Raw genomic sequence first — 21,709 nt, 5'->3', positions numbered from 1 at the left:
GCAGAGATTAAGAAAAAAAAAATCCCCACACTGCGATATTAGTAGTTATTTGAAAGGCCTAATTTTTACAAGGTGGATATTTTCTATGGTAAAGGCTTATTTTTTTGACATTGTCACATTACTCTTCAGTCACCTTTCAACTGTGGAAGTAGGGAAAAGTAAAATTATATGAAGAAGCTCTAAGAATTTTTTTTGTTTAAATATGAAGAGAACAATCCTATCCTTCTGTTTCAGTCCTGGCAAAGTCATTCCATTTACAATGATGACAGGAAGAGCTCGCATGTATTTATTTCCCTACACATTAGAGACTTGTTGCACAAACTTGACTTTACAAAGGAAAATTATCTTATTTTTTGCTGTTGGTCTGCAGTTCTGTAAACGGGATGATGTCACCACTTTTGTAACAAATAATTGTACTGCAATGAACTTGGAAGATTTTAATCAAAGACTTAGTATATACTATACAGAGTCAGATTTTTCTCCAGAGAGGGGAGTAATCAAGTCTTAGAAAAGTAGAGTTCTTGTAGGTGAAATGTAGTAATGGTCCCTGCTCGGTTGTAACAATTGCTATAAAAAACCCACAAAATAAGAAAGATTATCATCAGAGAGCTTTATAATCTAGATAAACACCCCAAAATGCATACATATGCTTATCCATTCCAAAGTACAGGACATCAGGAAGGCATGGCAGAAGGCCAGCATGGATGAACATGGAGCTTCTGAGGGAGCTTGGACACAAAGTACCCAGAAGGTGGAAGCAGCAACGGGATATTTGAGAGGAGCACAAAGATGTTGCCTGCACATGTCAGAGTAAGACTTTGCAAAGCCGAAGCTCAGCCAGTGGTGAAAAGAGCAAGGGAGGTGAAGGGCAACAGGAAAGAGTTTTATAATTACATTGACAGCAACGGAAAAGGTATGGAGAATGTGGGTCCATTGCTCAAGGGGACAGGGGACCTCCTGACTAGGGAGAAAAGAAAGGACGAGGTACTCGGTGCCTGTTTTGCCTCAGTTTTCACTGGTAAGGCTTGTCTTCAGGCTTCCCTAGTCACCCAGGCCTACTAGCAGAGTCTGTGGGAGTGGAGCAGGACCCACAGTAGAGGAAGAGAGAGTTAGGGATCACTTAGTCCAGTTCAGATATACACAAGAAATCAGAGTCAGTCAGGATAGGACAATAGGTAGCAGACACAAGATGGAGCATGGGGAATTCCTGTCAGATATTAGGAAAAAAAATATCACCATGAGAGTGGTGAAATACTGGAACATGTAGCCCAGAGAGGTCGTGGGATCTTCATATTTGTACGTGTTCAAGACTCGAATAGAAGAGTCTCTGAGCAATCTGATCTAATTAGATGTGCTGTTAGCAGGGAGCTGGACTAGATGAGCTCCAGAGGTCATCTATGGTTCTGTGAACTTTACCTAGTTTTATAACCCCATATAACAAAAACCTCTGTCTATATATTTTTTACAGACACCGTGACAAAATGTAACTAGATCAGCTAAAACAGATGAGAGAATAAGGGCTAGTGAAGGTTCCCAGAAAACATGTGTTAAAGCATCAAAATATATGCAATGCCATGTGCACACATACACAAATCCTCTAAAGGACATAAGCTTTTTCTCCTGGTTTTATATAAGCCTGAATGGACTCTGGTCCCTTGAACAGACCCAGCAGGATTGTCTGACCACAGCAGTTACAAGGAGCTACTAGTACCTGTTCAGGTTTCTATTAAAGGTAAAGGCTGATAAAAGACAGTACCTGTATGGACTGGTATTTCTGGATGACTTGTACAAAACAGGATCACAATTTGCTCTGAAGGTCAGGACAAGTCAGGACTGTCTCTGTTTTACTGGATCATCCAGCAACCTTGGTCAGGAACACTGAGAGCCCATGCTTATTAGGCTACCTATGGGCTTAGGTGGTACACTTCAAGCAAGCTGTAAAAGTAATCAGCTCTGCATATTCCAGTCACTGAACAAAGTTTCCAGGTGAAACTGTGGGCATTTACATGATGAACTACATGTAACTGGTAGTTAGAACCTTCATGAAAATAATTGTGGGCTTGGACATTTCAAAACAAGCAGCCATGGGGCGATCTTGAATTTTAATCATCGGCCGTTACTTCTTTCTTGTCTTCAAAATGCAGCCATGTACAAGTTAAACTATAGGCCCAGTCTCATTTCATCTTTCATTCTTCCTTCCTTGCTCACTCCAATGTTGAGTTCATGCTGAGCTCTGCATTCCAGCAAGCTAATATTTCTATTAAAACCATCTCAGATTCTGTTCAAGGGAATCTACAGAGATTAGGGTGAGGCTGAAGAGAACTTTACCATGTTACTGCAGTTAGTGCTTTACTGTTCTATCTTTTATGTATCAGAGGGGAAGGAGGGAAAAGCAGATATTCCTTCAGTCTCAGAAGCTTCTCCATCTAGCTTGGTATTTCGTATCACCTTGTGTGCTGGCAGTGGAGCAGTGCACTCTGCTTTAACCCACTGCAGGCATGCATCAGAATGTCATCATGCTTTTCAGGTTGCAGCACCTTCATTTCAATGATCGTGCTGCCACCATTTGCAGAACATCCAACATAGCAGATTCCAAGCAAGAGTTCTTGTTTAAATAGTTTAAATAATTGTATGTCAATTGTGCGTTATATTAGTGATCCTTAAATAACTGGGAAGACTTACGGAAACTGTTGCATGTAACCAACCAAAATTTAGAGTCAAGCTGTGCATCAAAGTTTCCTACTTGCAACTCAGAGTACTGTATGATGCACATAACCATGCTATGTATTTTGTAGTGAAGCATCAGTACAAAGTAGTGTTAGAGTATTTTTTTATAAATGTGATCCATAACAGAGACCAGTAATAAAGCCAAAATGTTTTTTCACGTTAATGAAACAAGCCTGAATAAAAGTTTTTCATACATGCCAGAATCTACAGTAAAAAAAAAAAAAAAAAAAAGTAATCTAATAGTTTAGAAGATATTTTACTGTCCGAATAAGGATTGTCCAAGTGGAAAGTAAAATGCCTTTGGTTGTACTGTTTTGTTATTTCCAGATGTCTAATACACTGAGCCCTGCACTGCCACGTCAGTAGTACTCAGGCTGTGGAAACCATGTTGTCATTTATTTATATCACTGTAGCATCATAAACTGGGTCAAATAATTTGAGTTTACTCAACTGAGATTTACAAATGGAATACATACTTTTGGAAAAAGAAAACGAAAGAAATGCAGTTTCATAACATCAGAGATTATATGTCCTTTAAAAACAACTTCTCATAGTCTGGAGTATCATTCCTGGAATAGATATTAAATGCAGTTTAACCAAGCTACTTTTTATTTGGAACACGCAGTCAGATTCTCTTAACATGCCACACCCTACGTGTTCCTTTTTATTTAGTTGAAACAAGACTGTTTGGGCAATCACCAGCTTATCACCAGTCCTAAATATACGGCCACAAAAATCTTACATATGGTGGTTGGGAACCATGAGCTGTAAATATGGAACCCAGGCCCCTGGAATCAGTTTAATGTCCTTGTAAATTCTTTGTGTTTAACTGCAAAATTATTTGTTTTCACAGTTTTGGTTTTTTTCTTAGAGAGGAAATTGAATGAACCTTTGAAGAGAGTAGCTATCTATCACATGGAAAATGTTCTATTGCCATCACTACATTTCAGATTTGCCCCAGGCAAGCTGCCAGCTAATCTCTAGCACTCTTTTTCCAAGCATACACTAGATTTTAAAATAAAACCAGTCTATACCAATGCTCACATTTCCGCACACTCAAATTATGATAAATGACGAAAAGCTCAAAAGCTTTTCATAGAAACCTTATTCAGATCCTTTCAGCTGCTAGATTTCATGAAAGGAAAAAAAATCATTAAATTATATTATTATCTAATTACTTGTTTTGGTGCCACAGAAGCACTAAGTGTGATGATGACTAGTAGATAATATGGCAAATACAAGAGGAGAAATTAATAACAATCTGTATGTTCATATATGGTTTCTAATCTGAAAAAGGAATAAAGCATTGTCCATCTCTTGCTTAAGAACACTATATTGAAAATTCATACCTAGATGATTTTAGGAGTTAAAACCTGACTGGTATTTCCAATTTGAACTTCATCCCGTTTGCAGTTTACGTTGCAGATCCAGCTCTCACAGCACAACTAAGAGCCAAGTCAAGCCTGGGGCAAAATGGATTCATTTTATCTACCAAAGGAACTCTGATCCACAGAGAACACAGTGTCTACCTGTGACCTGGCGAGTAGAGGAGTACTTAAGGGTACTAAAGCATTTGTATTGAGTTCAAAGCAGTCTCTGCAAATACTCTTGGAAGTGTCTTTATCGTCCAAGGAACAGAAAACATTCCCATGTCTCCCCAGTACTGATAATGAGAATTCAATTCATTTTTTGTACTGGTTTACAATTTGACTTGACTTTGAGATTCAATGTCTATTTGCAAGAAAGATCCTTCAGGCTTTAGCCACCTTTTCAGGCCCATCTCCTCTGTGATTTGTTACTGCCACCTAATCTAACCAACGTTGACAAAGGAGAAATTAAACCTAGTAATTAGATGTGGTAATATTCACCTGCACAGATCTACAGTCTTCATTTGCAACCTAATTTTTAAGCAGGGATTCTAATAAACCCAAAAGGAGCCTCACGGTGTCAGTAGACTCTAGCTTTACACTCAGTATCCAGATTCCCTACTTCAACTCTTCCTTTCTGCTCACAGCCTTGGACCTGGTTGTCAGAGCAGAGGTCACACTGTCAATGTTTGAGGCTTTCATCAAAGCCATTAAATTTTCATGAAATTCAGCCACTGGCATTCTCCAGCAGGATTGTTGTACTGCAGCCTGGGGACTCTTTCTGAGATAGCAGCCCTAATACAGTGACAACATCCAGGCTCGCAGCCAGAATTAATACTCTTTAAAGCACCGCATACTGCTCTAATGCTTGTTAATCTTGCTGCAGAAGCTCTTTCATCTTCGTATTTACCTTTATAGGTCTGCTGGGTCCACGTTGCTCTTAGAAGAGACTGCATTGCTAATAAGCCTGGAGTGAGAGGAAGGGCTAAAGAGGGCGTTCATACCATCTCCCCACCTCTAATTCCAACAACTACAGGGTCTGACAACAAAATCCCCCTGTGCTCAGAGAATTCAGTCTCTCCAGGGAGCATGAGCTACCCTCTTTCTCACAATCACACTACAGGGCCTGTGATATTTTTCCTCAGGCTACTTCCTACCATGCTTCTACCATAGGCCCCCACTTCTCCCTCTAGCAGAGAGAAATGCTCTGCTTTTAGCAACTTTTAATCTCCAGTTGTAAAAGGACTAGTCAAGCATAGAAGAAAAGAGGAAATATTTGTCTCGCTTAACCTTGTAACATGATACCCTATCAGAAGCTTAATTTCCTCCTACAACTTTCCAAGTAGAACTTGGAAAGAAGTTCTAAAATGTGGTGGTTCTGAACTGATTATAGTTTCTGCTCACTGTATTAATGCTTGGTGAAAGTGCGAGGCAGCGAAGAGGAAACCCATAGAGTTCTTAACTGATTTCATTCCACATGTTACTACAGAGCTGATCTACGGAAACTGAAGCAAAGATGAGAAATACCATGCCTAATTGCTACAGAATAGATGCCAGGTTCCAGAAACACTGCTGTACTGGCAATATTCATAATTTTATTGCTATTATTCTATTTTTACTGACAGAAATTCAAACAATTCGCAATACTTAATTTAAAATGTACTTACACAACTCAGAGTTTTTTGTTCATTACTACATGATCGTTCACAAAGTGAATGCCAATAAAAATCAAAAAACATAAAATCTGGCCCATACATCCAAAAAATAAAACTCCAAAGGTTATATGAAATGTTACACATTTTCTTTGAAAAAGTGTTCATTTGTAGTGAATTGTGAAATAGACAATGGTAGAGTAAAAATTTTATGACACACTTTGACTGTGAAATTTAAATACAAAACAGACCACAGTTCTTGCAAGTCAGTATCTACCTTAATTGTATAAAATTAGGCCCTGAGAGTATGCAGAACCTTACGTATGCATTGAAATAAGTCAGTGTTATCTTCACTGATAAGGAACACAGAAAGAAGAGCTGGGTCTGGAAAATTAACCCAAGGTGAAGAAAAGGTATTTTTCCAAAATATCATGATGGAAATGGCAGGTATATAGCTTTTTAAAATAAAATCTGATGAAATTTCTTGTCAACTCAGATATGCAGAGAGCACAGAAAAAAAAACCACATGCAAAAGTCAGCATTATTCTCCTTTTTATAATTTTTCCACTGCATCTGAGATTGCATAAGATACAGTTGAATAAAAGCTGACAAACACTAAGCTTCATCCATTTTCTGAAAACTCTGTTCTTCTTAGGACCTTCTTAATCAACCAGGAACACTACAAATGCTGACATTTCATAATAAAAATGAGTAACTGTATTATGGAAATATCTAACAGAGTTTTACAACTGAACTGTTCAAGTGAAAAGTATTTATGATGCAGTGATACATTTTCCCATATAATTGCAAGAAGTGTTATATATTTCTGGTTTTATAGGTTAATGGAAATATGGATTATAGGTTCTCCGAATTTTCATTGAAACTGATTTGATTTTGACTGGTTTGTTGTTCATTGTCCATGTATCCCAGTGAATCCCAGTTGCAAGAAATCTACCTGTGTAGCGATGAACGCCATTAAGATTTGCAAGGCCACACTGGTTGAACCACCACCCAGTGTTATCACTGAAGTTACTGCAACTCTTTACAGGCTGTTCTTTAATAGTGCACATCGGCCTGCATCCATCATTATCAACATCAAATGTGCTGAAAGGCATTGAATTCTGGTTATCTTCTTTTCTGTATCCTCTAAATGCATCACCTAAGTACAACAGAGAAAACAGAAGAATAAAAGAGTTATTTATGGAGAAACATAACATTTCTTACTTGTTGTATACTCGGCAAACTTTTCCTCTGAATTTATTAGAAAAATAGATTTCTTCAAAAGCGGTTCAAGAGCACCAAATAATGAGCTGGCAATGTGTTAAAGAGGTAGGAAAAAAAAATTATAAAATCCTGAGAAGTATGGAACAAGTAGAAATTTGATGAAACATCTTTATATTGTTGTTTTTAGTGATGCACAGCATCTATGAAGATAAAGGTGTCTGTCGTCAAAGACAGTGGAAGAAAAGATAAAAGAAATGAAAAGAGTTGTTAACTTCAGATATGCCCAAAGCTCCAGAGTAAGTCATGAGATAAAATGTAATTGTTAAAACACAGCAGTCAGTGATTACTGGTTCTGTGGTCTTACTAGAGAAATAATGTTTCTTACAAATACAGGTAGAGTAAAGCACCGGCGCATTTAGAGAATAACCATTACGTTGGTCTGTTGGTTTTGTGTAGTGGCGGGGGCTACAGTGGCAGTTTCTGTAAGAAGCTGCTAGAAGTTTCCCCTTGGTCTGGTGGACTCGACTGGGCCTAGGGCAGACCCACTGCTGGCCAGGGCCGAGCCAATTGGTAGCAGAATGTTCCCTGATAACGCCTCTGCGATAACGTATTTAAGGAGGGGGAAAATTAAAAAAAAAAAAAGTAAAGAAGCTGAAGCAGGGGGCAGAGAGGGGGAGGCGTGAGCCTTGTGGGCCTTGTGGCCCTCACCCTCTGGCCTCCCGCCAGGCGGCCATCTGGGCCCAACTCGGCCCGGCCCGGCTGCAAGAAGTGGAGAGGAGATGAGATGTGAAGAGACCCTGAGAGCCGCCTGTCTGAGCCGGTTGTGAGTAATTTCTTGTGAGAGGAACGGCTGCAGACACCAAGGTCACTTCAGAAGGAGGGGGAGGAGTAATGCGGCTCCTGGCCCAGATTCCCCTGCAGCCCGTGGTGCGGCCCATGATGGAGCAGGCTGTGCCCCTGCAGCCCATGGAGGCCCATGGAGGAGCAGAGATCCACCTGCAGCCCGTGGAGGCGTGGAGGAGCAGAGATTCCCCTGCAGCCCATAGAGGCCCACGGAGGAGCAGAGATCCACCTGCAGCCCATGGAGGACCCCATGTCGGGGCATGTGGATGCCTGAAGGAGGCTGTGGCCCATGGAGGGCCTGTGCTAGGGCAGCCGTTCCGGAGGGACTGGACCCCGTGGAAAAGGACCTGTGCTGGAGCCGTCCACGAAAGATTGTAGCCCGTGGGAGGGACCCCATGCTGGAACAGGGGAGGAATGTGAGGAGTTCTTCCCCCGAGGAGGAAGGAGCGGCATAAAGTGACGTGATGAACTGACCATAACCCTCATTCCCTATTCCCTCCTGTGCCATTTCAGAGGGGAAGGAGGTAGAGATAATTGAACATAAAGTTAAGCCTGAGAAGAAGGAGGGGGTAGAGGGGAAGTTGTTTTTTTTCTCTTCCTCATTATCCTGCTTTGGTTTTATTAATAATAATAAATAAATAGTTTTCCCCAAGTCGAGTCTGTTTTGCCCATAACGGTAACTTCAGTGATCTCTCCCTGTCCTTATCTCAAACCTCGAGCATTTTGTTATGTTACTTCTCCCCCGTTCCCTCGGAGGGTGGGGGGAGTGAGAGAGAAACTGTGTAGTTTGGTCCCGAATTGGGCTAAACTACAACATTTGTTAATAAGAACATTCTTGCATATTAGTAAATATGAAGAAAAAAAATTTAGAAAAAAGGTGTAAGACATGGTGTAATACTTAACACAAATCTTTATGCATTTGGTGTAGCTATGATATTAAGGAAGGTCTGGAATTATAAATTAATCCGTATCTATTTATCAGCCAGTAACTGTTACATGCTATAGGCCTAATTTGTCCCATTTGGTTTCTTTCTCTGTCCTTTGTACGCCACTGTCTGGGCACTTCCGAATTAGCCAAAGCAAGAACATCAGGAAGACTTTCACTAACATGAGCATATTTGGGTTGAGATAATGGACATCTAAAGAATTAGACCACTAAATAGATGTACACAAACACATACAAAATCCCTTACATATTTTATATTTATATTCTGTGGACTTGAATCCATTTGGAAATACAGTTCCTTTATTTTCTTTATTTGTTTTCTTTTATTAAAGGAGTATTTATTCAATTATTATTCCATTTAAGACCTTGAAGCAACAGAATTAAATTGTTTCTTATTCTGTAAAGACTGATGGTAGCATAACCAATCACTACATCATTAACCATTTATCTGTGTTCATTATGCACCAAATAGAGAAAAACAGATTAGAAATAAACATTTTTAAAGTTATCTTAACTAAATATTACTCTTTTGAATGCATTTTTTCACATTAAGAAAGGAAGTAGCTATCTTCAAATCCTTTAAAGAAGGATGTTCTTACCAGCGTTTCCTGAATAACGCCCCAAATGGATCTTAAAAGAACATGCTTCATCCTCTATCCAAAATCCATCATAAGATGCATAGGCATGCTTGTCCTTTTCTGATTCCAAATCCACATAAAGACTGAAACTAGCGGCTTTTTGATTCACTATGTGAAAAATCTTCCTCAGTCCAAGCCAGAATTCCCCTGAAACACAAATATAATATATAGTCAATAAACTTGTAGAAATTGAAAGTGTAAAAGAAAAAATGGACTCTTCTAGATTTTCTACTTTCTATCCTGAACCAAGTGTAATAAAAGTTGTCTGGCAGGCTTATATTCCTTTGAAAGGCCAATGAAGGTACAGAGTAATCTTCCTACTTCATTGGAAAACCATGGAAAGAATTGCCATGTGTGCATCATCTTTTTTCTCTGTGACATTTTTAGAAACATGTCCACATGATAACTTTGAAGTGTTCACCTTCAATACACCTTGGAAGACCACAAAAACTGGATGTTCATTCTAAAGATCCGCTTGATTAAACAGAATTCAGTAGCCCTCCTAAGGGCAATACTGAGAAATTATAGATGTTAGCATCGTACGAAATGCAACAAAACTCAACACTCTGTTCTCAAGATTTGCTGCCTCATAAATCACTCTTTTTTTTCCATGATAGGTTGCCTCATATGAGCAGCACTTTTCTGTATAGCTGAACAGTTGTGTGCTGTCATTGCAATCCCAGAGAAACTCCTGAAAAAGCAACTGTTTTCAGACTTGCTGTAGGAAAGGTGGCAGTATAAATGTAATATCACAGGTGTGCTGGTAGGAGCTACTGTTTCCATTCTGTTTCTAACTTACTTTCCTTACGGTGAAATATTACTGATTTTTCTCTGCTTTAAGGAAATATTTTGCAAATGTGATTAACACCAACTAAGGCTTTTTTAAATCTGAAAAAAAAAAGAGAGAAATGCAATATATACATTATTTCAGGAAGAAAACATTGCAACATTTTAAACACCCTTTGTGAGACTGAGGATGGGCAATGGCTAAAGACTCAAGTAGGATGATAGTCATTATTGAGAAGATCACGCAATAGATTTTATGAAAAAAACTCCAGTATAAGTAAGACTTTTAAGAACTTTACTCTCTATACTCCTAAAAATCCCTCACAATTTAGTGGAATGCAGCTCACATAAAGACCGCAGAGATAGAATTATAGAATGGTTAGGGTTGGAAGGGACCTTCAAAGGTCATCTAGTTCAACCCCCCTGCAAGGAGCAGGGACATCTTCAACCAGATCAGGTTGCTCAGAGCCTCATCCAGCCTGGCCTTGAACGTTTCCAGGGATGGGGCTTCCACCACCTCTCTGGGGAACCTGTGCCAGTGTTCTACAACTTGCATTGTAAAAAATGTTTTCCTAATATCCAATCTAAATCTACCTCCCACTATTTTAAAACCATTACCCCTCGTCCTATCGCAACAGGCCCTACTAAACAGCCTTTCCCCATCTTTCTTGTAGGCCCCCTTGAGGTACTGGAAGGCTGCTATAAGGTCTCCCCGAAGCCTCCTCTTCTCCAGGCTGAACAGCCCCAACTCTCTCAGCCTGTCCTCATAGGAAAGGTGCTCCAGCCCTCTGATCATCTTCGTGGCCCTCCTCTGGACATTCTCCAACTGGTCCATGTCCTTCTTGTGTTGGGGGCTCCAGAACTGGACACAGTACTCCAGGTGGGTACAAAGCAGTTTAGAGTACTTAAGAAATTAATACCAGAAAGGTCACCGAATCCATCCAAATATTCAGACCATGTTCTCTGAAATGGAATGATTCCATCAGTTCTTTTCTGAAGCACAGTCCATCCACCTCCTTGAAAATCCATGTCACACAAAACCTAAAATAGATACAGATATGATTAAGCATTCTTGAAGCAGCTGTTAACAAGATAACATTCTAATTAAATAAAGATGGACTAATCAGAGTTTTGCTGAGCAACATACCTTTCAAGTACTTTAACAAAAAGCTCAAAGAAAATTAAAAATGAAGCTACAGTATTTTTTTACATGTTTTTGTTGAACTGCTTGATTTGGATATTTCCTCAGCCAATAGAAACTGCTATGTGCAAATGTCTGCTCATATCAAATATAATAAATAAGCTTTGATAAATGTTACTGTGCATTAATAATAGCATGAAGTGTAAGCAACATGCAATGTCATGTATTTATCATGCAAAATACTACAGATACAGTCACTAACACTGAATATACCTTTATTTCAGCAAAGCAAAATAGACACTTCTTACGTGTCCTCCCTCACCATCATACCTTCTTCCACAGAAATACTGTGTTTGTGATGCCTGGGAAATGTAGAGCCCTTAATAAGGGCAAGGGAGTGGAAAAGTGATAGCAATTAACCCAGTATATTGTAATTGATGCTGGAGTGGCAAAAAACTCTACATAAGAAGGGGTCCCAATCCAGGAAGAATGTGAACATTTAACAGCCTGCAACTGAGCGGTCCCACTGAATACAAAAGATCAGCTGTCAAATTCATGAGTCTTTATGAGTCTTCACTAAAACTGGTGCCCCATGGCATGTCAAATGGCAGTGGTCCACCTGCCTTCTGCACTGCTATGAAGTGTCACATTATATGGCACGTTTTCTCCTCAGCCCATTTAACTGAGACACATAAATGAGTTCCCTAAGTTAGGCAACTTATTGCCCTTGTCTGCCCTGTAATCCCCCTTACACAGAGAAATGTGCATTCATAGTGTGGCTCTGGGAGACCAAGATCCAAATCACCCCCTGCAGATGACAGTCACCTCCACTATCTACAAAAAGGGCCTGTAGACTCTTGGCTGCTCTCTAGGGATTTCAGCTAACTGCCTTGTTCCTTGACAGGAACACATGAACATCATGTTCAGAACCTCTGTGACTTAACATCTTCTCTATGAATGACAAGAAAGCAACAGCACAGAGCTGCAATGTGATAGAATCATAGAATAGTTGGGGTTGGAAGGCACCTTTAAAGGTCATCTTGTCCAGCCCCGGTCATCTAGACCCATTGATCTAATGCAATCTAGAGAATCTTGGATCCTTGAGTAAGTCAAGGCCATTGGATGCTTTCAGCAATCCTTGCAACACAAATACTGAATGAACCATAGTAAAGGACATGTGCATGAAAGAAAATTATGGGCTTTATTCCCTGGAGAATCACATGCTCATTTCAGTCACCCAATGAACTAAAATAAAAAGAAATACAACAGATTCCAAAATGAGTATGTAGATGCAAATACCTAAAACTCATTAAAAATAATCCCATTGCCTCATCTGCTGTCTTGAGAAAATGATTGACACTTGGCTACTCCTCTTACTTTGAGTCAGAAATACAAAGAGGAGCCCCCTTGTTCACAACATCAATCTTCAGTCCAACATACATTAGTGGGAGTGTTGATAATTCTCAGAAAGAGAATTGTCTCTACATATGGAATCATAGAATAGTTTGGGTTGGAAGGGACCTTCAAAGGTCATCTAGTCCAACCCCCCTGCAAGAAGCAGGGACATCCCCAACTACATCAGGTTACTCAGAGCCTCATCCAGCCTGGCCTTGAATGTTTCCAGGGATGTGGCATCCACCACCTCTCTGGGGAACCTGTGCCAGTGTTCCACCACCCTCAGTGTAAAAAATTTCTTCCTTACATCAAATCTAAATCTACCTCCCTCTATTTTAAAACCATTACCCCTCATCCCATTGCAACAGGCCCTACTAAAGAGTTTCTCCCCATCATTCCTGTAGGCCCCCTTTAGGTACTGGAAGGCTGCTATAAGGTCTCCCCAGAGTCTCCTCTACACCAGGCTGAACAGCCCCAGCTCTCTCAGCCTGTCCTCATAAGAGACGTGCTCCAGCCCTCTCATTATTTTCATGGCCCTCCTCTGGACCCTGGCTCAAACTGATCCATGTCCTTCTTATGTTGGGGGCTCCAGAGCTGGAGACAGCACTCCAGGTGGGATCTCACAAGAGCAGAGCAGAGGGGCAGAATCACCTGCCTCGACCTGCTGGCCACGCTTCTTTTGATGCAGCCCAGGATGCGGTTGGCTTTCTGGGCTGCAAGCGCACATTGCCAGCTCATGTTGAGCTTCTTATCCACTAACACACCCAAGTCCTTCTCCTCAGGGCTGCTCTCAATCCATTCTCTCCCCAGCCTGTGTCTATGCCTGGGATTGCCCCAAGCCACGTGCAGGACCTTGCACTTGGCCTGGTTGATACAGTACATATCAGCCAATTACTTAGATATGGCACCAAAACATAGACCAGTTAAGTAAGAATATGAGATAGATACGCAAAGAACAGTCATTGCTTTGTAGTTTCTTTATTACCTTATACGCTGGAAATTACACAATTTTATTTCTTAAAGCCTTATAATAGTTAATCTGCTTTACAGCTTGTTCTATGTCTCATATCATGCAGGGTTTGAGGGGCATGTCTGTACCAGGTAGAATTTAAATTAAATGAGCAGGAGGATGCTTTTACTGAATATTTCTTCCCTTTCCATCTTTAGTATATGTAAGAAGTATATTCCAAAAAGCTGTTTAGTTTTAGTTTGTCTGATCCACCTTAGAAATATCACTAATCTAAATTTACTGATTGGAAAACGTATCAGAAAGTGATTGTGATTCAATTTTCCAGAGTGAAATTAGTTTTAATTGCCTTATGCTTGAATGCTTTGATAAAAGCCCATTTGGGACTAATTTTCTCAGATTATGACAACCTGCCACTGCCATTGAAACTGGATACTCTTAGAGCTCGTGGAATTCAGGTTTGTTTCCATTTGCCCAAGTTAAGCATCCAAAATCTATACCCACTTTTGAAGACATGGGGTTTCAAACATGAAAACAGGATCAAGTTGTCAAAATAGTTTTCTTCATTTATCTGGCATCTTTATGCAAACAATTCTAAAGACATTTTGGTTTAGTTTCAGTTACTTTTAAAGGGCAGCTTATTGCTGAAAAGGTCCTCATTGAAATAAATTGTTTCATGCTGGCTTTGTTTTCTGTTTTTTAGTTTCTTGCTATGGTTTTCTGCCTCTTTCCTTATTCTGCTAATCTTCAGAACTTCCAGAACTCTTAACTCATGTATTAGACCCTTAAAATGTATTACAATTTCTTGTTTATGTTTTAATGTCTTGATATTTTTGTTCATCTATCATTTCTCTTGTATTCTTTTTATGCTTCAACACATGGAAGAATTTGCATTAAATAGTTTTCCTTAAAATAACATTCTTTATGTAACACACATATTTTAGATATTTTTCTCTGAGAACTCTTTGGCACTATCTTTTCAGTTCTGTGTAACATCTACCAGACAAGAAATGAGATACTCATTTCAGGAGTGCAGACGTTTCTTCTCATTATTTATTGTTACCTTGTGTTTTTAATCAAACTACTATGATTTTTCCTTTGTTTCTTGTTCTCCTTAAGGAACCTTTCTACTCATATATCTGATTATTAGATTCTGGCAGTAACTTTAAATGTGGAAAAGTGTCAAAAATACTTTTCAAGTGAAAGGAACTTTATCATTTTCGTTTTATTCGCCAAAAGCTATAAGTGAACTGAGAAATCACTTTTCTCACATAGATTAGTCATACCATCTCTCAGGAAAAGTAATTTGGGTGAGGTATGAATATTTCCTCAATGGAATCCTCCGCAATCCAGAAGAAATTCTGAAACAGATGCATTTTGTACTATGGTTCAGCCTGGGGTAAGGCAAAGAGCATTTTTTTTATACTATAAATATGGTTGTCCTGTAAACATTTCTACCTGTCTTTGCCTTTTGCTTACCTGGAAGGAACTTGCTAATGAGTTACGGATCTCTTCCCTGAGCTTGCTGCATTGTGTAGAGAGAATGACAGGGGTTTCTATCAGGGGTCTGCACAACCAAGGTCATTTTTTCTTTTGAGATCCCAGCGTACTTCTGAAGCCTTTGCATAATCAGATTGAGCTCTTTTTTTTTTTTTTTTGTAGCATTTTGCAGGGTTCCAATAGGCTAGAGATAAAGGGATTCATCCTTCCTTTGTTATATATAAAGGAAGACTATAAAGTTAGATATTAAATTTTGCTGTTTATTAGCTGGCTTAAACTCCACAGTTTTTCTCCAAAAACTAAAGACCCCAGTACATACTGCAAAATTAAAAGTTTGAAAGTGCCATATCTGTCTTTCTGCTATGCATAAGGACTTCCCTAAGTAGAACAGCCTGAAATAGAAATAAACAGATAAAACATAGTATTTGGTTTTTTTGCATGGATTTGACTGTCCTGAGCCTGTAGGAAATTAACCCCAAACTCTCTTCTTCTAGATAACCACTATAACTCTGAGCAATTACAGCAACTCCAAGCTGGTGGTGACTGCTGCATCTCACACTTACTTTAATCTTCTTTTCTTTGTCTTAAGAATATATATCCTGCAAACTGGATATGAAGACTAAAAGTTTTGATGCCTCTCTGAGTCAAAACTGAGTTATAATGACGATCAGGCAAGAGCTAAGCACTTCCTACTCAAACTAATATACATCTGCACCTATATTTAGATGCCTATATAATATCATGGTCCAAGCTATAGACATCAGTGGAGTCACCTCTCAAGAACAGGCAACGCTAAACAGTCATTCAGCAGAATAATTCAAAAAGCCAAAGGTCCCATTTTAGGAGCCAAATGGAACAGTCCCTTGGCTCCTCAGTTTTTCATCTTTAAAACAGAAAAGAACAGCACTTCTCAATGTCCAAAAGGGGTGCTGGAAATTATCTGGGATTTTCCTCTTTGGTACATTTTTCACTGTTATGAAAACATGTATATGATGGGATCTTATTACAGAGATTAAATTTCATTGTAGAAACTGAGCAACTTGTCAAAATTATAGTAATTGCAGACACATTTGCATGATTTAATACATTTCTTATTCATCTGTTGAGAAACTGTCAAAGAAAACACTTTAAATCTATTAAACATATTCTAAGTGCATATTCTCAAGCAAATTGTGACTATCCTCAGAGAGAAATTTATTACCTCAAAAGGATAATTTGATCCTTCTGGATGGATAATGTACAGACCAGTTGGAGTTTTTGAAACTGAACCAACAGTATCTTTAATATCACTGCAATCCAACCCTAGAGAACAAAGTATTTGATGAAGTTCATTAGCAAAATACGTTAAAAAAAAACAAATGCAGCTTAAGCACAGAATATTACTTTTCTTGGTAATGTATGAATTATCTCAAATAGCATTTTCTTGTCATGCAAACTTTAAAATTGTTTTTTGTGTTTTGTAATGAATTTACCTTATAAATGAAAATTCTCTGAACTCCATTAAGCTCAGAAAGAAGCATAAATTATATTCTATAGAGAGAGTTTTTTCTAATCTTAACTGATCTGATACAGAAATTAAGTTATGTGTCTGGGTTTTATTTTTCTGATTTTATTTGGGTAACACTTGTACTGAGTAAAAAGACATATTATCTGAGGAAGGATGTCTTTTCTCCGCAAGTATTTATTTTTATATTTGTAAAAGCATTTATATAATAATGTATACATAAAAACCCCTTTGCTTCTAAGTGTTAAGCCAGGTCTGTGTTAAACCTACTCAATTAAGCAGTTTCTACAGCCAGTAGGACTGCTTAGAAGTAATGTTTCCTTTTGCTGGAATGAACACTACAAAGAAGATTAACTGTCCAGTGTACAAGTGACTTCCATCTCATTTGAAGAAGGATATTGTAAATGCTGAGCACACTTCAATTCATTACAAAAGAAAGTAACATTTAGCAACATCAGACCACTTATGAACTTCTTTTTGTAAAAAAGTCAGCAAGATGCTAAACAGGATGCCCAGAATTATAAGAGTTTGTACCTGCATACTAACACAGAATAAATACTGTGAATGTTGTAATTGCTTACCTTTGCTTTAATTAGTTCTTTGTCAAGTTACAAAGATAAAAAGGGAAGAGGTCAAGACTAAACGTGAAAAATACTTACCATGAGATTGAACTGCTTTGTAAGGAAGTGGATCCAAATGCTTTCTCAGAACTTCTGCATTCAAAAGAAGTAGTCTGTTCATGAGTTCATTTACCTGCAAATTCAAATAAAAGATCTTTAAAGAGGTTGCAATGAGGAATTTTAGATTCTAAAGCTGCTTTTTTTGACTCCTAGTAAATATAATCTGAAGTTAATTTTTGTGATGTGAGAATTGGTCCAATTTTTTACTTTTTGCATCCCAAATCATCTTTAGGCACAGGAAAAGTCCTTCACTTTGATTAAGGCTTTTTATCTGTCCTGAGTGAGTGCACAGTGTTTGTAAAATGCTATCAGAGTTCATGATAATATGTCTTCTATACAAATACGAAAGCACTGCAGATAGCAGCCAGTGTGGAGGAGTGATCTGCCACTTGCCCTACCGCCATGTGTGCCACTAAGTTATGGTCCAGATGGTGCTGATCACACCTTGGAGAAATGGAACTCATACCTTACCCAGGGTACAAGGAATGGTGATGGAGACTCTAATTCTATGGTTTTTATGTCAATATAAATGCTTAATTTTCTGCAGTTACACAATATCTGTAATGATAAATAATAAATAAAAATCTTTATGATAAAGAAAAAAGTACCTGGTTAGAAAGGTAATCCAAGGAAGACTGTTGATCATCCATCATGTTTCTTACCAGTTTTTTTGTGCTTCTTGCATATTCAACAAGAGAGTTCTGCAAATTTCCTTTAAAAGAAATATGTTCATCCACTTTGTTATCATAAATCTAGAAAAATTCTTGACTGAATAATGTCACATTTACTTACAATAACTAAATGGATATTGAAGATGTTTAACCTTAGGGTACCTAAAACTGAAATTAAAGTAGTACAGAGACGATAGATTAAATCCAGAGATGCTAAGAACCTCAGCCTCACTGGTTGCAGTGAAGACATTTTAAAAAGAGATGGCTCTTCTTAAGATTTGAGGAATTTTATCTTATCCTTGGGCAACTTAGATAACCAGTTAATGTATACCACAGAAATACAAATGTAAATGATAACAGACAAATAATGTTTCTTGTCATCCTATTTTTACTCATTCACTCTGCTACTTACTTAAGCTCATGTTTTTTGCCTTGATGCTAAAAATACAAAAAGTAAACTTGTCGGGTAATTAATAATACATATTAAAAACCATTTGGGAAAAACAAGAATTTTGACAAATCTTTCTGAGGCTGATTACATAATCTGCTGTGGAGTTTGTCAAGGCAGTGAATAGACAATGTCCTGTATAGATATCTATGAAAGGTAAGCTGAAGTATAGATGTCCTCCCACTTAACTAACTCCCCCACACCTAACTATGATGTTTAAATGAGGGACAGACACCCTACTCTTCCTCTCTAAGGGAGAGAGCTACTGACATTCAGAGGGTAACATAGACTTCAGCAGGTTGAGCTGCTGCCTGGATTTGCCTGTCCTCGCCAATGATTATGGAGAATGATTATACTTCAACTTTGTCACACCAGCTGCACCCCAAAAACACAGCACCCCCAACCTTCTGAACAGTACTCAGCCTGGACAGCAGGATCAAAGGCTGTCACATTCTTTCAAGAAGATTAAAAAAATGAATTAGCACAGCATAGCATAGCTTAGCAGAGGATTGCATAGCATGGCATTGCATAGCTTGTCGCTGAGCGTATTCTTGATTAATACATACTGCACATGTAATGTTTTTCGCCTCGTAAAATTTTAGCTTGAACATCACATGGTACAACGCATTGTTCTTTTTGTTTTGAAATATCTGCAGATGTATTTTTCTCTTCTGCCTTGAGTGGTTCCTCCACAGCTCCAACATCCCTTGTGCCCTGTTGTACCGATGGAGGGGGAAATAAATTGATCATAAGGAATATATAAAATAGCTACATCTGCCAAAATGAAGTAGATTATGCTATGGATCTTCCTTCAAAACCTGGTTTTTTTAAAGCTTTATCAAGCAATAATTGACAGAGCTGACACCAAGGCCTGTTAGGTGTCTTCTGTTTAGCCCTACCTCACAAGAGAAAGAGAGTCTCAGAGGTAAAGAATAACCTCCATAAATTTAAAAAATACCACCAACATTTCTGGCAAAGTATTCTACATGTGAGCACTGTGAGCTAGAGGCAAGAACTTGTAAGTCTTGCATTTAAGAAGCTCACATTTCAGGAATCACTACACCCAACAAACATTTCAACTGCTAACAAAGTTATTTTAACTGGAAAGGAGCAGGCTTTTGGATTTACCTCATATTATTAGCAAAACACTTTCACTCTTGAAAGTCCTAAATTAATTAATTAGACTGTGATCATGGAGATACTTGCACAAGTTATTAATCTATGCAAACAAACAGTCCCAAGCAGATTTGCAGACAAACCCAACATTAAAAAAAAAAACATTTTAAATGCTCTTATAGAGGAAAGAATAATGGGATACTATTCACAGGCATACATTTATCTGAAATAGTAACAATAAAGGTATTAGTAAAAGTAGTTGCATCTATTAATGGTCTTTTAAAATAATATTTTTGTATTTAATATTTTTTCTTCCGTGGTGCCATTTGACATAAAATTAGGGAATGCCTCTGACTCATCAATGAAAGAAATGCTAAAAGTAATTCCTGAAAGATGTGTCATTGTAAAAAAACTAAGAAACATATTTTCATTTGAGTCTTTGTTGATTCCAAAATCTTAGCAAAGCATTGTAGTATGTTCATATACTGGATTTTCAAAATCTAAATAGGACCCTTAGAAACTTAAAGATTTTAATGAAAAAAGAAACTTATTTAGACTTGAATATATCTTCAACAGGATTGTTCTCCTTTCCTGCTTCAGGCTTCTCTTTCTGGTATTGGCACAACACTGGCAAAGCACTGAACTGGATTTTTTTCCTGATTTTTGCTCTTAAAAAGTGGAAGTAAAAATTACATAAAACTGTTAACAAGATTTTACAAAAAAAAAAAAAAGGTTTCTGAATTATTAACATAATTGCATTTTGTGTCTGGAGATGAATGCTAGAGAACTAAAAGAATATGCTGCTTTAGTTTTGAAATAACCACAAAATACAGGAACAAAAATTCTGTAAGAGTTATAAACAGATCACATGAAACTTTTAAATAGATCACTTGAAACCATGGTTTGTTCCAGGGCTTTATCACAGCTACTCACCAGATGTTCAATTAAATACTGTCAAGCAAATATTTTTAAGCAATATTTATTTTTAACAAAACCCAACATGAAACAGGCAACTAAATCTGACCTCGGCAATTCAGGCAAAAACGGTGACTCTGCCAAAACCAATAGTTACTCTGCATTTACAGTCATGCAGACGAGATTAGAAATATAGCCTAACAGCTGAGCTGTGATGAAGGACATTAAGACAAAAATGTTCTAATATACTGAATTCCTACAATTTCAATGTAGTTTCTTTTCTCTAGCTGAAAATACCTGATTCTTCTATATTTCCATATCTGTCCTGAATAAAGCAATCTGCATTTTTAAAACATCTGTCACTTTTCTGAGAAATCACTCAGTTACATTATCTTATCTAAGCAAAGTAATTGAAAATCTTACCTTAAATGAACAAGGCTTGACATTACTTATGACAGGCTCTCCCAGATTAAACAAAAAAATATTAAGACAGATCAAGGAAGTTACCCCAGAGCACTTCATCTTTTACTTGCAGAAATGCAAACGTTTTGACGGGTTTCAAATTTCCATGGAAAGGATTGTACACTATGAAGTCCTGAGCTAACTATTTGGGAATGTCTACAGCACAAAGAGCAGCCAGCACATCACTCCTTTAATGCCTGGATTTAATAAACAACATTTCAGTTGCACAGTGGATTTTATATACTACTGCTTGTATCCCGAGAGCAATTACTGCTTATCAGCTTTACATGACACATCAACCATATATATTTTCCTTGTGATAAAACTGTGACAGGTTGTCTTACATGCTCTTTTCGACTATTGGTATATATTTGATATTGAGTAGTCTGGGCTACTTGAAAGAAAACAAGAATTAATAGATGTTTTCCTATTTTTACAAAGGTTTTTATCATTAAAATTAGGGTTTTTACACTAGTGAGGTGGTAGTGCATTAGAACAGCCCGTGGAGGCAATTTTAGAATATATCCTAAAAGCAAATTCAAAATATAAAACTGAAAAATATTACTTTAAAATAATACTCAGTGTTACATTGAAAATTGTTTACCAAGAGGACAATAGCACTCTCTTGGTCTCACTGGCATCCCATCCTTAGGAACAGAGGTATTGCGAGTGGGACTATCACTGAAATACAATTATTTTTACCCCTGAAAAAATGTCTAAGTACAGG

General features: G+C 38.0%; 1 protein-coding gene across 1 annotated transcript; it reads right to left on the bottom strand.

Moving 5' to 3' along the window:
- Nucleotides 1–5,669: 5,669 nt before the first annotated feature.
- Nucleotides 5,670–21,272, bottom strand: ANGPTL5 (angiopoietin like 5). The gene is made up of 8 exons (XM_010127831.2): nucleotides 20,944–21,272; nucleotides 19,056–19,203; nucleotides 17,979–18,082; nucleotides 17,350–17,443; nucleotides 16,388–16,488; nucleotides 11,104–11,224; nucleotides 9,359–9,544; nucleotides 5,670–6,905 (listed from the first exon to the last, which is right to left on the bottom strand). Exons 1-8 carry the CDS (start codon nucleotides 21,040–21,042, stop codon nucleotides 6,586–6,588), a joined length of 1,173 nt encoding a protein of 390 aa, XP_010126133.2. The 5' UTR covers nucleotides 21,043–21,272; the 3' UTR covers nucleotides 5,670–6,585.
- Between the last annotated feature and the right edge of the window lie 437 nt (nucleotides 21,273–21,709).

The sequence above is a fragment of the Chlamydotis macqueenii genome, chromosome 1 (genome assembly GCF_036417535.1).
Source record: "Chlamydotis macqueenii isolate bChlMac1 chromosome 1, bChlMac1.mat, whole genome shotgun sequence".
Classification (NCBI taxonomy): domain Eukaryota; kingdom Metazoa; phylum Chordata; class Aves; order Otidiformes; family Otididae; genus Chlamydotis; species Chlamydotis macqueenii.
The sequence above is the reverse complement of the archived record's forward strand: the minus strand, read 5'-3'. Positions and strand labels throughout refer to the sequence as shown.

Excerpts from the sequence above, each read along its gene's own strand:
- ANGPTL5 (XM_010127831.2), bottom strand. The coding sequence starts at position 21,042 with ATGAAGTGCTCTGGGGTAACTTCCTTGATCTGTCTTAATATTTTTTTG. Across the intron at positions 11,225-16,387 it reads GATCAAATTATCCTTTTGAG|GTTTTGTGTGACATGGATTT; the intron begins GTAATAAATTTC and ends TATCTATTTTAG. Across the intron at positions 6,906-9,358 it reads GCGTTATTCAGGAAACGCTG|GTGATGCATTTAGAGGATAC; the intron begins GTAAGAACATCC and ends TGTTGTACTTAG.